Source organism: Trachemys scripta, chromosome 1 (genome assembly GCF_013100865.1).
Source record: "Trachemys scripta elegans isolate TJP31775 chromosome 1, CAS_Tse_1.0, whole genome shotgun sequence".
Classification (NCBI taxonomy): domain Eukaryota; kingdom Metazoa; phylum Chordata; order Testudines; family Emydidae; genus Trachemys; species Trachemys scripta.
The window spans coordinates 191,676,038-191,692,776 of record NC_048298.1 but is presented as its reverse complement, the minus strand read 5'-3'; the positions used below and the strand labels follow the sequence as shown (position 1 = coordinate 191,692,776).

At 43.4% G+C, this 16,739-nt stretch overlaps 1 protein-coding gene across 1 annotated transcript in view; it reads right to left on the bottom strand.

The window, feature by feature from the left end:
* Positions 1-16,739, bottom strand: part of UMODL1 (uromodulin like 1) — a 97,609-nt gene that overhangs the window by 71,177 nt on the left and 9,693 nt on the right. Inside the window, exon 2 of the mRNA XM_034753330.1 lies at positions 4,014-4,138. Within this exon, the coding sequence (XP_034609221.1) occupies positions 4,014-4,138 (125 nt within the window). The remainder of the gene's footprint in view (positions 1-4,013; positions 4,139-16,739) is intronic.

Here is a 16,739-nt window from a genome sequence, read left to right as displayed (position 1 = left end):
GGCAGCCGGGAGCCCCTGGCCCTTAAATCACCGCCAGACCCCTGCCACCACTACCCCAGGGCTCCAGCAGCGGGGCTCAGGCGGCGATTTAAAGGACCCTGGAGGGTACAGCAGTGGGAGCCCCGAGCCCTTTAAATCGCCACCCGAGCCCTGCTGCCGGAGCCCCGGGGTAGCAGCAGTAGCCGGGAGCTCGGGCGGTGATTTAAAGGGCCCGGGGCTCCAGCTGTTGCTACCACTCCAGGCCCTTTAAATCGTCCCCGGAGCCGTGCTGCCAGAGCCCTGGGGTAGTGGCGGCAGGTCTCCAGCGGAAAGTTAAAGGGCCCGGGGCAGTAGCGGTGGCTGAGCCCCGGCCCTTTAAATCACCGCCTGAGCCCCGCTGCTGCTACCCCAGGGTTCTGGCAGGCTCCCAGGATGATTTAAAAGGCCCGGGGTGGTAGTGGCTACCGGAGCCCTGGATCCTTTAAATAACCACTGCAGCCCCGCCACCGCTTCCCCAGGGCTCCAGCAGCAGGGCTCTGGTGGCAATTTAAAGGGCCCGGGGCTCCAGCCACTGCTGGGAGCCCCAGGCTCTTTAAATTTCTGCCAGGGGAAGCTGATCTGCCCCGGTACGGTGCACTGGCTTTTGCCGGTACTCCGTACCAGGGCGTACCGGCTTACTTTCACCTCTGGACTGAGGCCATTTTTCCCTGTTCATTTCCCTCTAGGTCATGTGTTATCCCTCAAGAGCCTAATGGAAAGATTGCTAATTGCCACTTTGGAGGGGGGGAAAGAGAAAAACCATGCAGTGGAATGAACGCTCTCACCCTGGTCTGCCAGTGGTGTGTGGTGGCAAACTCTGGGAGGAGCTCATTGCAAGGGCTCAATCTATAACATTTGCAGCTGCTCAAGTATCCTGATTGCTTTGTTAATATTCTCTGCAATTACATTTTTAATGTATTAATTTGCCCAAATAGATGCAATTTGCCCAAGGATGGGCTAACTGTGCCAGGTAAAACCAGGGCAAAAATAAATGAATGAATTAAATTAAGGGGTAAAGAAGCAGGTTGTTTCAGAGGGGGAGCACTGGATTTGAATCTTCTAGATTCTGAGGTTATAATTTTATTGTGGCTGAAAAGTGACTTTCCCATTATAATTTTATGTACTTACTTCTTTTGACATGTTCAGCTTTTATTTTAACTTGTACTTTTGAAAAGGGTATGGAAACAGATTCCTTTGTTTGGGTCAGGCATTTGATTGCAGAAGGTCAATTGATCTAATATTCACTTTACTCTATAATTACTTATTTTGTATTTCAATTAGTAACAGCTACTTGAAATATCCTTAGGAGCCATGCTCTGTATGTGACAAGACAGTGAGTGGTTTACACATTTAGACCCAAAAATAGAGGGCTGTGCCCTTGAGTTCCAAAGGAACCCGATAAAGGCCTTTACATTCTACAGATACAGATGTTGTTTTGTAACTAGTTTGACAACCTCATCTGGCTAGAGCTGGTAGGAAATTTTCAAACTAAACAGTTTTTCATCATAAAATGCCAATTCATTGAAACCAAAATGTTTTGTGGAAGTGTATCAATTTCACTTAACTTCTGACAAAACTGGTTTCTTGCTAGCTCAGCTGGAGAGCTGCTGAGGAGCCTGGGTTCCTAGGAGCCATTGGCCCCATTCTGAAGACCGCCTGTGAACTGGGGACCACAAGATTCCCAGGGTCTGCAGCTGTCCCATCATGTAGACTCTCTGAGGATCAAAGACCCCAGGGCTTCCAGGCTAACTGCCATGAAGCTGGGAGCCTGGAAGCCCTGAAAGTCACAGCTGAGCTGGGAATCTTGGAGCTTGGGCTCCCAGGCTCAATTTTGGTTTGAATGGCTTTAAACAAACTATTTCAATTATTTTGTAATGAAATAATTTCAGATTTTCCCTTTTGAGAGAAGTTTTGAATTTTCTCTTTTTTGTTCCAAAATTATTCAGAATTTCCAATGGAATGAAAATTTTGACTTTTGATCTACCCTTCATCTAACCCAGTTAGTACAAACTGGGTTGAATTGTGTCTGTAACAAGGTCACTGCCTACACACAGAGTACCCCCTTCATTAGATGGGGTATCTCTGCACCACCCCTGCCCCAGTTTCCCCTTTTGGGGGCTCCTTGAAAAACTCCATAGCCAGGTTTCGCTGTTACAGTGTCTTGGCCCTCCAGTTAAGTCATTTAACAAAGAGTGCACCTTTTGGGGGTACACCTGTCCAAAAAGAGAAACACAAAAAAAAAATCAAGAGTCTACACCCCAGCCTTAAGCTGGGCCCAGCCCTTCCATCCTGAGGAGCTGGTCTGTCTTCCACCAAGACACACTTCACAAAGCCCTCTAGCTCAGTTTTCAACCTTTTACAGGCTCTTTTCAATCTCCCACCCCCGCCCTGGCTCCTTTGGGTTGCTCCCTTCTCCTTTGCTCAGCAACAATTCCCAGGGCTTCCTTCCTAGAGTCTTCCTTCTCCTCCCCTAGAGGAAAAATAGCCTCTCTAGGCCCTCATATCTTTCTTAAGAGGCCTACTTAAACCACTTGACTGCAAGTCATGTGACCTTGCTGTTTTTCACCACCTGCAGAGGCTAGCTAATTGTGTCACAGCTGAGGCTGAGGTTCATCTCCTCATAAAGATCCAGCCACTATGTGACAGCATGTGATGCTTCCTGGGGGGTAACTCAGGGTTGTGAGGTAGGTCACTATCACCTGCCCTATGTGTGAGGAAGCCTTGTCAGCACCTGCCAGAGGTCAGCTCCCCAACTCCATCAGCCATGCACAACACAAGCACTCCCCTCTAAGCATTGCAGGCCCTGCTGTCATTCTACAGGTTAGCAACAGGCACGCTCCAATCCTCAAGCTCTCCAAGTGTCTCCCTGGAGTGTCCAGTCTCTGGCCCACTGGACACTCTCAGTATTTGCTGATTCACTGCTCCCAGGGGAGCAGCACACTCCAGCTTACCAGTTCCACCTCAGATCACCGCTCTGCCAAACACACACGGCACTGAGATTTGCTTATAGTGAAATCAAGAATAAGTTTAACAACTCACAGAGATTCAAAGTAAGAGCAAGAAGTAGTATTGGAAACAAATGGTTACATATAAAAGAAAGTCATAAGTCTCAGCTCTTGAATGAGTGTTAATTAATGAGATACTCTCATGTCTCGCAGAGTTTGGCTTACCCAAAATCCTTGCAGCACTTTTCAGCCAGGCTTCGCTGTGATCTTCCTTTCATGAGAGTAAGGCCTGTTTTATCCTACAAAGTTATGTCAGTGTAAGTTGCCTTGCGTCAATCTATTGATGCATGTGTCTATACTCAGATTTGCCTCCTGCCAACATAAGCACCCTGTTACAGCAACGCAGTAACACCACCTCCGAGTGGCATTGAGCAATGGTCGACAAACTGTGGTTGACACAGTGTGAGTGTAGACACTCCGTTACCTGTGTCAACCCTGCCAGTCCTTCAGTAGCTCTCCCACAATGTCTGACAACTGACAGCTCTGATCACAGTTGTGAACTCCAATGCCCAGGGGTCAGAGAGATGGGAAGCCACACCACCCCTTTTAAAACCCCTGTGTATTTCTGAAGTGCCTTTTCCTAATTTCCCAGCCTGGTGAGCACACCTAGCAGCTCTCCATTGTTGTGTGCAACTGCCTAGCTGACAATGCTGGCTACGTGCTCCAGATGAGCTCCTGACTGGAATAGACAGGAGATACTGGATCTCCTGGGTCTCTGGGGAGACGAGGCTGTGCAAGCACAACAATGGACCAGTAATAGAAATGTGGACGTCTAATAGCAGATTGCATGGGGGAATCAGGAGAAGGGCTACAACAGGGATCAGCAGCAGGGCTGTGTGAAAGTGAAGGAATTGCGTCAGGAATACCAGAAGGCATGGGGGGGCCCAACAGTCTAACTGGTGGTGAGCTGCAGACCTGCCCCTTTTACAATGAGATTCATGCCATATTTGGAGGAGACCCCATCAGCACTTGGCAGAGTATTATACATACCTCCCAGAAGCCCAAGGCAGAGACACCTTCCATGAACACCGAGGAGGAGGAGAATGTAGTTCCATAAGCCAGGATTCCACTGCAGTCTGGTCGGTCCCAGCAGTTGAATATGGTTGAGCGTGATGCTGGGGAAGGAACATCAGGTAAATGTGTGAATGCATTTTCCATTACAATGTTTAAACGTACAGATGGCGCCTGATCCCCAGCTTAGCGGGACACAAGTATAGATTTTTCATCAATGTCTTCAACTGGAAGAAGTAGCGGTACAACAAACAGAGATATTGGTGTTATCTGCTTTTCATTCCCCTACAGGGTAAGCAGAGCAGTTTGTTTACCTACATAGGGATGTACCTTGAAATCCTCCTGAGAGATCTCAATGAAACTTCCATGGAGGCACTCTGTAATCCTCCCCTGAAGATTTCTAGGGCTGGCAGCCTGTAGTGAATCGGTGTGGTGCCCCGGCGCCCCAGAGAGGGAAGAGCCCATCCGGAGGCTGCAGTGGGCGGAACCAGGGAGCTCTGAGCCAGCCCCTGCTGGGGTCAGGCGGCAACCCGGAAGTATAAAGGCTGGCCCTCAGAACTCAGTCAGGCCCCAGCCACTGAAGAGACCAGACGTCTCCAGCCGAACTCGGGGCTGGGAAACCTCTGCAGCCCAGGGCAGCCGCCGGGCCCGCTCAGAGCTCCCTGGCTCCGCCCACTACGGCCTCCAGATGGGCTCTTCCCCCTCTGGGGAGCCAGGGCACCACACCGACTCACTACACAGCCTTATTTCCTCCTCTGTGCTAGGACACTTTCCCACACCACTCTGTGATGACTTGAGCAGGCACCTTTGCTGTAAACAAGTTAGTGGCATATAGGCCCAGGTGGCTTCCGGACACCAGCAGCAGCTGTGGTCTCTATGCCTTTGTTACCCTCTGGAGTGAAATATCAACTGAAATCACCACCGCCTATGGAAAATAGTGTCAGTATTCAGTATCATTGCCTTATACTCGTATCCATAGAAATAGGGGCTTAAACTGTATTGTTTCATGCAGCCGAACAACTCCTTCCTCATTCTCCCCCTCCTCTCCTGCCTCTGGTGGGCCAAACTCACCATAGCTGGGACTGGAGAATAGTACTGCATGCTCCAAAGCTGAAGTTTCAATAAGCATCTCTTGTTTAAAACTTTAGGAGAACAAGGAAAGGATGTTCTGAAACTTCACTTCTGCTTTCCATTATGACCATAAATCCAATGATACCTCTGTGTGTTTTAGCTGTAGCTGCTGTGGCCTTGAGGCATTCCCCTCCACACACACTGAATACCAAACTATGATAAGGAGGAGAAAGAAGAAGAGGACTCAGGAGGACATGTTCTCCAGTATCTCACAAGGCAGTGCTGCATCTGACCATGAACAGAGGGCCTGGATGGTGAACATATCAGTCGGCCCAGATAGGGCAAGAGCAGACAGGAGAAAGACCCAGCAGTTCCAGAGGAATAGGAGCAGGAGATGCACCAGGATATAATGGGGCTTCTCCAACAGAAAACACAGATGCTGCAGGCTGTGGTTGACCTACAGGTTCAATAAGCACAGGCTCGCCGCCCTTTGCAATCAGTGGAGAACTCCATTTTAGCACCTCCCTGTATCCCACAACAATTAATGGGGCATCAGGGGCCACATTCCTACTCCTATCCCTCCACACAGGGGGATAGTTAGGAATCACAGCTTCACATACACTGACCTGTGAGAGCCACGGTTAGTGTTTATGTATAGCTGAAATAGACATGAATGTTCTTTCCCCTTGTTAAGGTCTGTTCCAGTCATTTATTTCAGAAGTTTTTACTGTATCTGTTTTTTAATTGCAGAGAGGATTTTTGCACTGGTTTTGGTATGCACTAAAATCTGTTTTGTTGGGAAATAATTCATCGTTATGACTTCACAACGTATGCTGCAGAATACCTAGCACTGCTGCCAACCTCCACTACTTGTTCTTGTGCAGAGCTCTAGAACTCATAGGATCAGTGACAAACACAGCATAATAATTATAATGTACAGAGAGCACCACAAACTTAATAGGTGTATTAACAGTGTTATATCATAGATGTACAGCAAGCACCACACCATTCCCTACAGCCCCCAGAACTTTAGGACCACAGCCCACCACACCATATTACTGTGGCCCATGGTTAAAGTGCTCTTTCAAGGCATGGTGAGAGAGTCCTGCCCACACAGTGAAATAACAGTGTTACAAACTGGTCACACAAAGACAACCACATACCAGCTGAAGCCTCTGCCAAGGGTGACACATGTTTAGCTGCCATGGCTACACACACCATGTTTACAGCCAGCAACTGTTCACAAACTTAGTTAAAAGTTCTAGTGCAGACAGGAACTAAAGCTAAAAATCTAGTTTCCCCAAATACCTCCAGGACCCACTACTGTCCAGAAGCCCCATGTGGTAAAGATATGACCAGAGGCAGCAATACTTTAGTCACCCTTCTGCACCAGGGAATCCTCCTGCAACCTCTTCAAGTTAAACCCGTCTTCTCCCTGCAGCTTAGCGAGGGACTGTGTTCTCTCTCCCTCTCCCTACCCAGAAACTCTCCTTTCCACTGCTGCACCCTTAACTTCGTGAATGCCGCAGCCTTGCTGCCTCCTCTCCTTGACGTTGTTTTAACATTGCCAGCTCTCCTGTATGTGGTGGTTTTCTTAAAACCACAGCTCCTGGAGTTATGTGATTTCAGCAGGCTCTCTGGTTTCCTTGTGTGAAAAAGTAAGTTGCTAGCCCTTAAGGGTTGTGGGGGGGAAAGCTTAAAAATGTGACCCCTAAAGGTTCCAAAACCAGAAAGTGAATGGAGAGAACCCCCACATTATTATTTTTTAAATCTTGTCATTTTAAAGCCAATCTAATGTCTTTTGGACACTTGGGGTTGACAATACTGGTGCTGACTCCTTCTGTTTTCCCTCTCGCACCTGTCCTGGGAGCACCCTGGTCCTTACTGTCCCAACTATTGCTGAGTGCCTTCTTCCCTCTCTCCAGTACTTCCTGTTCTTCTTTGCAATAGCTCCACTTATTAACCCATTGCACTTGCCTGTTCCCCTCTGCCCCCCCCCCTTACCCTGACTCCTCTGAAGCTCTTTTAGACCCCCACACCAAGCACCTCCCTCCCTCCACCTTGTCCCTTTTCCCACCCCCCACTCCCAACTGGTGTAAACACCAAGGAATGAGAATTAATTAGACCAATATAATGGGGTAACAGGACAAAACTAAGAAAGGGAAATAACTGTCAGGAAACCCTTTCCAACAATGGAGTCTGTTAGGCTGTGGGATGACATTTAAAAATTAGCCTGCAAAAAGAACTAGTGAGTGTACTCTAGGGAATAATCATAAATTGGCAGAGAAATGGCCAAATAGCTCTTTTCCCATCTCTGGCTTCTCAATTCTATTTTTAGTTTAATATCACACAGCTCCAGTGAGAAGCCAAAACTAGTGGAAGAACTTGTTTTCATCAAGAGCAGCCTGACATTATTCAATGATAAATATGTTTGAATTTACCAAATATATTTGGCTGCAGCAGTAGGACCCCATCCTGCACCAGTGAGGTCAATTTGAATTTTGTTATTTACTTCAATGGGAGCAGCATCAGACCCTTAGCAGGAAGTGGTAGATTTTTTTATTCTTTGCAGTGTCACTCACAGGAGCATAATGCTACCAAATATGATCTATAATAATCAAAGTTAACATCTGAAAAATTAAACCTTTCTCCTTTTGTAAGCCAGGTATGGAAGGAAGATGATAGGTGCTTATTTTTAATATACAATACTGCTTTACCTCCCTATGGCCTTAAAAAAGCCAGAGGTAAACAAAGGCTAACAGTGTATTCCCACACATACCATTACTAACCACAGCAGAGTCAAATGCTGGAGTGACTTATATGCTCTGCAACTCTATTTACTTTAATAAGATAGCACAGGATGCATATCATTGCAAATTTGGGCCCAACTTTTTAATGCACATTATCACTATCAGACCTTTGGGGTCATTCCGTTGTAGTGTAACTCCACTGAAGTCAACAGAATTACACCAGAGATGAATGTGCTTAGTAAATCTTGCTAGTTGATATAAATAAGCTAATCTTCTACAAGTAAACTTCCCACAGTAAAAAAAAATCATTCCTATCATTCAAGATTCAGACCTGCTCCATTTCCTTTCCTGTTTCAGAAAATCAATTTTTATACCTGACATCTTTGCCTAATTTCATAAGCAGTGAAATGTAAGTTTCCAGAATCCTTCTTCACACTCATTCCCCAGAGTTAGGGCACTAGCTTGGGACTTGGAAGACCTGTGTTCATTTCCCACTTCTGCCACAGACATCCTGTGTGACCTTGGGCCCAGTCTACGCTAGACCTTTTGCCTGTGTAGTGTCATTTAGGGGTGTGATTTGTTTGCAACATTTCAATACCAACAGATGCCTTTGTTATACTGGCATAAAAGTGCTTTTGCTGTTATAATTTAGTTTGCTCGGGGAACCAGTATAAGTTACACCGTCAAAAGCACTTGTTTGCCAGTATAAGCTGTGTCTACGCTAGGATGGATGGTTTGCTGGTATAGTTACATCGATATAGTTATACTTGCAAACCTTTTCTACTGCGGATCTGGCCTTAATCCTGTTGTGCCTCAGCTCCCCATCTGTAAAATGAGGATAATAGCACTGACCTACCTGACTGGAGTGTTGTGAGGATAAGTACAATAGAAATTGAAGTGCTCAGATACTACAGAAATGGGACTGAAGTAACTGACAGACAGTGATATACCCAGAAAAGTTCTCTCATATAGAACAGTCTCTTACTGTATTAAATTACTTGCTCTTTTTTTAAACCAACCCACATTTCCATAGGCAAGTTGTTTTGTTTTTCCTCTAATATGCTCAGCTGTATAAAAATGATTCATGAGGAAAAAAGTTCTTATTGGTAGCAGCAGAAAAAAAATCCCATGAGTCAGGAGCAGGTCATGCTGAACATCTGACTGATCTTATATCTCTGAGTGAACCAAGATTGTGTAATTTTGGGGTCATTGAAGCGCTCATTTTCTGTAGTTCTTTGATGGTACAATCCTGCTCAAAATGCAGACCTTACAAAACCTAATAGCAGAATAAGACTATTGCTCAGACCTCACACTGTACTTAGGAAATACTGCAGGAAAGAAGACATCCTTTTGAAAAGTTCTTATACAAGAAATAGTGCTGTTACTTTTTTGTTTGCTCTCGATAAAAAACAACAGAGTTCTTAATATGAAAGCAATCCAAGGGACAGAGCCTGCCTGCTGCTATGCAGGTTCACTAGTGAGGCAAGAGCGCACTAGAGCGGCCTTAGAATCATAGAATATCAGGGTTGGAAGGGACCTCAAGAGGTCATCTAGTCCAACCCCCTGCTCAAAGCAGGACCAATTCCCAACTAAATCCCAACTTCCCTCCTCACTCTGCCCCTACCGTTGTGCAGGACCAGATTCTAATTTAGGGCTTGATTCAGCAAACTATTTAAGCATGTGCCTACATTTAAATACACCCATACTTGATGTCAATGAGACTACTTACATGCTTAAAGTTAGGCATGTGCTTAAATACCTTGCTGAATCAGGGCCGTAGTGCTCAAGAGTGGCAGACCCTTCCAAACGGCAACAGGACCATGGCAGCTAGGCGATGTGACCAAACTACTGCTGTGGCATAGTCTCTAACACATGCTAGCTAAGGGTACATACTGCTCCTTTTCAGCCCACTTTTTGTCCTCCTAACCTGGCCCACTGAATCCTGCCCTGACCATTAAGATATAAGAAGCAAAGTATGCAACAACCAGACTTCTTGATTCCCCTCCACTCAGTTTTGATCAATTGACCCTAGTTTACAACTAAGGAATGTCTAAATAATAAAATAAAATAAAGCAAGCTTAACACCTAGGGATTTTTTTTTAATTGCAGAAAATGTTCTATATTATAGACCCAAGGGAATTTTTCAAAATCCCTTTAGGTTCAGATTGTCCCAAGCTATAGGTGGGTATGAAAAGTCTTTATTATTCAAAAAGCTTTACTACCACACTGTTTACCAAGAAAATGTTTTCTGTGTGCTCTAGTGTCAGTGTCAATAAATAACAGACAGACTTATAAAGAAGGATCATCCAGAATCTGCAGCACTGGATGGAGGTAAGCACATTAAGGCTGGATCAAATTCCGATCTCCGCACTCACTTCTTACTCATGCCAACAGCCCAGTTAGCTTCAGGAAGGGTTTGCCTGAGTAATGACTAAGGACAACAGGATCTGTCTCAGTGCTTCTGAGGGTTAGAAGGAAACCAGCAGAGTTTTTCCAGTAGTAGTTCCAGAGAATTAATTGGATCAATTTACAGGAAAGTATGTAGAGGGGTGTCTTTTTTTAACACCTTGGCATTGTAACCCTCCCAGACAAAGGCTGGATTGCTAGTGTACCAAGGAGGGAGGGTTTTTTTTTAATAAAAATGAAACAACCAAACAAAATCCCTCAGCTGCAAGAAGAGAGAGAAATAAATTGCATGCCAAAAAATAATAATAATAATCAGACAAGCTACAAACAGAAACTTATTTCTTTGCGTGAATTTGAACACACTGAGAATTTGCCAGTAGCTCCATGGTTCTCATTTCTGGATCTGAAAGACTGATTTTTCTTTATTTTACAAAAAGCATTTGGATGCTCAATCATATTTGTTTATGAAATGTTTTTTTTAAATTACACTCATTTTCAGATTCAGATTACATAATTAGAATGGAAAAGCCAAACACTTTGTGGCTTCTCTGCTCCTCGCCCTCCAGCTCTCTAAAGTTTACATTAATCCGCTTTGTGAACCATAGCAGTAGGTGTTCCCAAAGGGCCAAAACTGAGTAATTCAGACTTGGTCAGAAGGCACTACCACTCTTTCATTCTGCCACCAGGTGACTTCTGTAATATGAAGGTAAGGTGACCAGATGTCCTGATTTTATAGGGACAGTCCTGATATTTGGGCCACTCCTAACTACACAACCACATTTTAGCCTGCAAGCAGGATTCATTTCACCAGGTATCCGAGAATAGATTTCAAATAGGGACCATTTTCAATTAGGTAATGGAACAGCACACATCCTACTAATTGTAACCTATAGACTTCATACAAAATGTACACTTTGCATTACTTTCAGCAACAAGGAAGAAGCTTCCATTGGCATACACGGCACTGGAACATGATTTTCACGCTAGTGTGGGTGAACTATCCTTCTGTTTCAACACAATCTGCTCTGTACTCATATTTCCACTTCTGATGCCAGGAAAGCTGTGCGGCTGTCTCCACACCCTCTGCTACACAGAGCCATTGCCTGAGCTAGGTACCACCCCCTGGCTCTCCAGATCCCAAAGCAAGTAACATCTATCCCAGTTCCCAAAAGCGTGAACTGCTGCCACAAAAAAAGCAGTTTCTCTATGATACTAGAGTGTTGAAAAGAGATGTTTAAAAACACTAAATGCTGGTTTGGAATGACACCCTGTATTGCATCATGGGCAGGTACCCCATAAAAGAAACATAGGAAAGTACCAAATGAAATGGACAGTAGGACTTTCCTTGAGTTGCCTATGATGCATACTTGATCAAGAAAAAAAGAGAAGTAATGAGACATGCATGGGAAGAAAGTGATGCTCTTTTTGAAGTTGGACACTTAGAGGTACATTTTTACAGGGGTCTCAAACTAGTTTCTAAGTATTCTGATGGGAGAAAAGATGAGGCAATAACTAATAGAATGCGCATTTTTATTTATTATTTATTTAGATTCACAGAACACAAACAAAACTGAAAGAATTTCAGTTACTTTATATTTTTTTAAAACCCTCCTTTTTTGGTTAGAGATCACACTTCGCAAGAGCAGTTGCTACTAGAGAAACTTTCTGTGTTTCCTTCCATGCTGATCTTATATATGGAGAAAACTCCCCATCAAAATTATCCTCTTTTAAATCCCTCCTTAAAACCGAATGCCTGCTTCTGGTTAAACATGCACATTTGTCTGTTTTCTCTATCCTGTTTGAGACCTAGATTGCAAGCTCTCTGGAGCAGGGACTATCTTCTTTCTTAATTGCTCGTACAGTGCCTAGCACAATGGGGCCCAGATCTTAGACCCTACTATAAGAGAACAATAATAATAATACCAGGTGACTCTCTAGATCCCAGTATACATTTCGGTACATATAATATTCCATAGGACCTGATAAAAATTTTATACCCAAGCATGTCATCTTTGTAATTTGTTTCTAACAATCTACAGACAATCACAGTTTGTATATTTTGATCGACAGTCTTACATATGTTACAGTACAAGTGACAAGAGCTGAAAGATTTTTTTTAAATCCAATGTTCTTTTAGTTCCTTATGCTGAGTTTCCCATTCTGCATTTCTCTTAGCTTGAACAATAAAAATAGATTAGTCAGTATCACTTTTGCTTATAGTTTGTTTCTTGTCAATATCACTGCCAAGTTCAGATGCAATAGCACAATATAAATACTCCGGGGAGACCTTGATTTGGTTCAAAAAAGTGTTAATATTCAAAATAAAAGTAATAGAATGATATTGGTCTTCACTTATCAAAGCTTTTATTTTTTTTTTAATAAATGCTAAATTTCAACCTTGATTTTAGTCCTAAAACATTACAAGTCACTGCCTTGACTAGTACTAACAGCTTGAGATAAGGAAGAACCAACTCTGGAATGAGGTAGAAGAGACAGGAAGGAGGGGAATAAAATAAAATAAAAGTAATGGGCTGAGTTTCATTCTTGGACAATCATGTCAGTGAGAGTAGAAATGGCTCACTGTGCATTGTGTTATGGGACTGGATTTTTGTAAACTCTCTTTAAACCTTTTCTCTACCAGTACCATTCAAGCCTCTGCCTTTAACAAGCCTTTGTATGCACAGTGAAAAGGCAGGTCCCACAGCTCCTTATTAACTTGTTTATTCTTTCCAGCTATCTGCATTAAAGATAAATCATATTGCACAAATAGTAGTTATGAAAACAGTGACATTTATTTTGTTTTGACATTTTTAAGGATCAATATAAAGTGTTTCTCTTTAAAGGGGCATTTGAAAGGTACATTTATAAACAGTTTGATGTTTGAAATATTTATCTATGCCTGTAAAAAAAAATTACTGTTCTATGGTTATGTTTAAATAGAAGAGGGCAGTATAAGAAATCTGCAATTCAGCCTGAAAGTTAATAACCTAATTTGGTCATTTGGGTGAATTGTTCATTTCACTTGCAGGCGCAGAAGAGCAAATTTGAATCCCTTTATATTTTTAGACCTCAAAAGAAAAAGGCTGCTTTTGACATCTCAGTGGGCTGATCCTGCAGTCTATTATTATCCTCTGCTTTCTAAATTCTTGTTTTCAAATTTTGGTGCTGTTATTAGCACCTTGTTTTGGAGATAAAAGGCAAAAATTCAGCTGCACTACATGGCCTTTGCTTGTATGGGAGAGGGAAAGAGACAGTTACCATGTAAACAAACAAACAAAAAACAGAATGAAATCTGACTGGCTCCGTTGAGCTCATCAGCAGCTAAGCTTGAATTTCATCAGCTCTCCTATCAACAGCAAGATCCAGTGTAACAGAATTTACCATAAAAGGAAATGTGGGGTTTTACTGTTATCAAATGGACTAAACAAAACAAAACACATCACTATTTGAAGCATTTCATTGTAGGATGTGTGTAATTTTTTAAAATGCATACTATGCCCACTGTGGCAGTCATCAGAACGGCTCCGCATTTTTTTATATCATGATTATTTTCATCCGGTCACTGCAAGGACTGTTTCCAGTCCTAAGCTATATATTCTTAATAAATGTTGCAGGAATTATCTGAATGTAAATGAGGGCAAACATGCAAAGGTGCAGTCCAAGGAACCAACAAGGCCCTTGTCCATCTCTCGCTAATATATCCACAGGAAGGACAAAGCTGTTAAATTAAAGAGTTTCATTATTGTTGAATTCACCAACAACCAGGCCCCAATCTTCAGCTGAGAGCACAGGCAGACTGTTGTTCAATGGAGCTTTGCACAGGTACAGCAGTCCATCCGTGTGCAGTCAATTGCAGAATTGGGGCCTTCACATTTGTCTCTCAAAGAAGACATACACCTCTACCCCGATATAACACGACCCAATATAACACCAATTCGGATATAACGCGGTAAAGCAGTGCTCCGGGGGGCGGGGGGGAGGTTGCGCACTCCAGTGGATCAAACCAAGTTCAATATAACGCGGTTTCACCTATAACACAGTAAGATTTTTTGACTCCCGAGGACAGCGTTATATCGAGGTAGAGGTGTATGTACAAACAAATACTACTTGTAAACTTTTATTTTTAAATGAATGTATATAAATACTAAATGCTACAAAATGTTGGGATATACTAGTAAAATTCTTAATATATGTTGACTAAAACGTAGGAGTTCATTGCGAGCCATTTGAAGATATGGAAACTGAAAAGGAGTATTTAAAATAAATAAGATAAAGAAATTTTACAGTAACAAACATTTAGGGGAAGTTCAAAACAAACTTCCACTAAAAAATAATTTTGGGAAAATATATCTTTCAACAAATATATAGGGAAACATAAGCCATGATTATTACAGAAGTGGGAACAAAGACATAACCATAAATTTGCCAACATGAATGGAAAAATACAATTAACATTTGCATTCTCAATATGTAATATGGTCTCTTCTTGGGTAGAATATTGGTGGAAAATTGTAAACACATTTTTTCTGTATAGAATAAATTGCCAGTTCTCTACTCAATGCTGGAAACTGTCCCCGCCTTAATTATAATATTCAAAAGAAAGGGGCATTTCCTCTGATTTTTTTTTAAATATTATCAACTGTTGCAGAAAAGGTACTGAATTTACTCCAACAGACAAAGGCATAATGAGACCCATTGTTTGGAAGATGAAGCTAGTCAAAGTTCAGGCAAAAGTAAGGCACATTTTTTAAGTGAGGGTAATTAATCATTAGAACAATTTACCTAGGGTTGTGGTGGCTTCTCCATCACTTGAAGTCTTTAACTCAAGACTAGATATCTTTCTAAAAGATATGCTCTAGCTCAACCAGAAGTTATGGAATTGATGCAGAAATTACTCTGAGAGCTTCTGTGGCCTGTGTTATGCAGGAGACCAGACTATCATAATAGTCCCTTCCTGCCTTAAAATGTATGAACCCGCCCCAAACACAGAATTGAGGGCAGATAATAGAGGGAGGATGAACTGATTTTCAAATATTTTCCTTTAAATATAAAAGTATTTGTCATATTTAAATCTACACAAAGGTCTGTTAATGATTTGGGATCATAAACAATATTTTTAAATGCTAAAGCTTTACTGTTCACATTATAAGGTTACTGTGTCTCTGCAGTTACATACCATAATTGCAGTCAGCTGGCAGGTGGTGATGTGATGAGGTTGAGCCTAGTTTTTGATCAAGGTACGCTGTAATGTCTGTTGATCTGTGCTGGTACAGCATCAGATGGAATATCCTCAGTGGTGGAAAGTCAACTTTTGAGGGGGTGCAACAGTGGGGAAAAAGTAACAATACCCACTCTATCAAGGGGCCTTGTGATGGGGCAGCCCCGCCCCATCCCGACCCGCATTAGCCCCTGCAGTGACAGACAAGTAGCTCTGTCAGGGGAAGTCCCGCCCCGGCCTTACTGGGCATGCGCCAAATGCTCAGTGAGTATAAAAGGAGGGAACTCAGCTCACTCTGGGCTGGTGGCTGAAGGGGAAGGACCTAACCGGGCAGATCCTGCAGAGAACCAGCCGATGCTCTTAGAGCTGCTTGGAACGGAGGCTTCTTCCGGATGGCACAAACCCCTACTGGGGTAGGCACCAAGGGAGGCAATGGCCCCAGAGACCCATGGAGGACCCTGGGATTTGTGGGTGACCCCAACTCCCAAGCTGGTAGGAACTGACCCGGGTGGTGGGGGGGGTGACAGATTGGTACCTTGCCCCTGGTAAGCCTCAGCGTGTTTCGGGAGGACCACCCCCGCTGAGCCAGTAGTAAGGTCCCACTGCCCTGTAACCAAGGGCTTGTTCTAATGGAATTTGGCCAGTAGGCTGTACTGCCCTGTAACCAAGGGCTAATTTCCTGGACTCTAGCCACTAGGCTGTGCTGCCCTGTGATGAGGGGTGTAAACCGTCACAGGCCTACAGCTGCATAGTGCACCTGAAAAATGAGCACCACTGTGTGGGGGTGGGTTCCAGGCACCTAACATATATGCTGATTCAATACATCCTTGGGCATCCTCTGCCAGCAGGGTTCCTGCAGATACACAATTGTAACTTAAAACTGCCATCCTTGCTGAAGCATGATAGTGAATCTCACTTTGGGATTGGAGCAGCCCCCACTGGTACAGGGGATGACACAGACCTTGGTACAGGGGCAAATCAAACCCAAGAGCTACCATTTTATCATAAATTGAAGAAGTATGGGGTAAAAAGACAAACAATTAGAAGGAAGTAGGAGAAAAAACAGGAGTGAAAATCTAGAGAAGGAAGGGAAGGAATAGACAAACTCCATGTTGCTAGAAATAGCATTTGTCAATCACATATGATATGTAATGTCTCAAAGAGCCAATTAAGGCAATGGAAAGGTGGAAACAATAACAAAGGGCTGAATCATCTAACCTAATATAGAGAACACTGAAAGAGAAAAGGGAAGATGAGAGA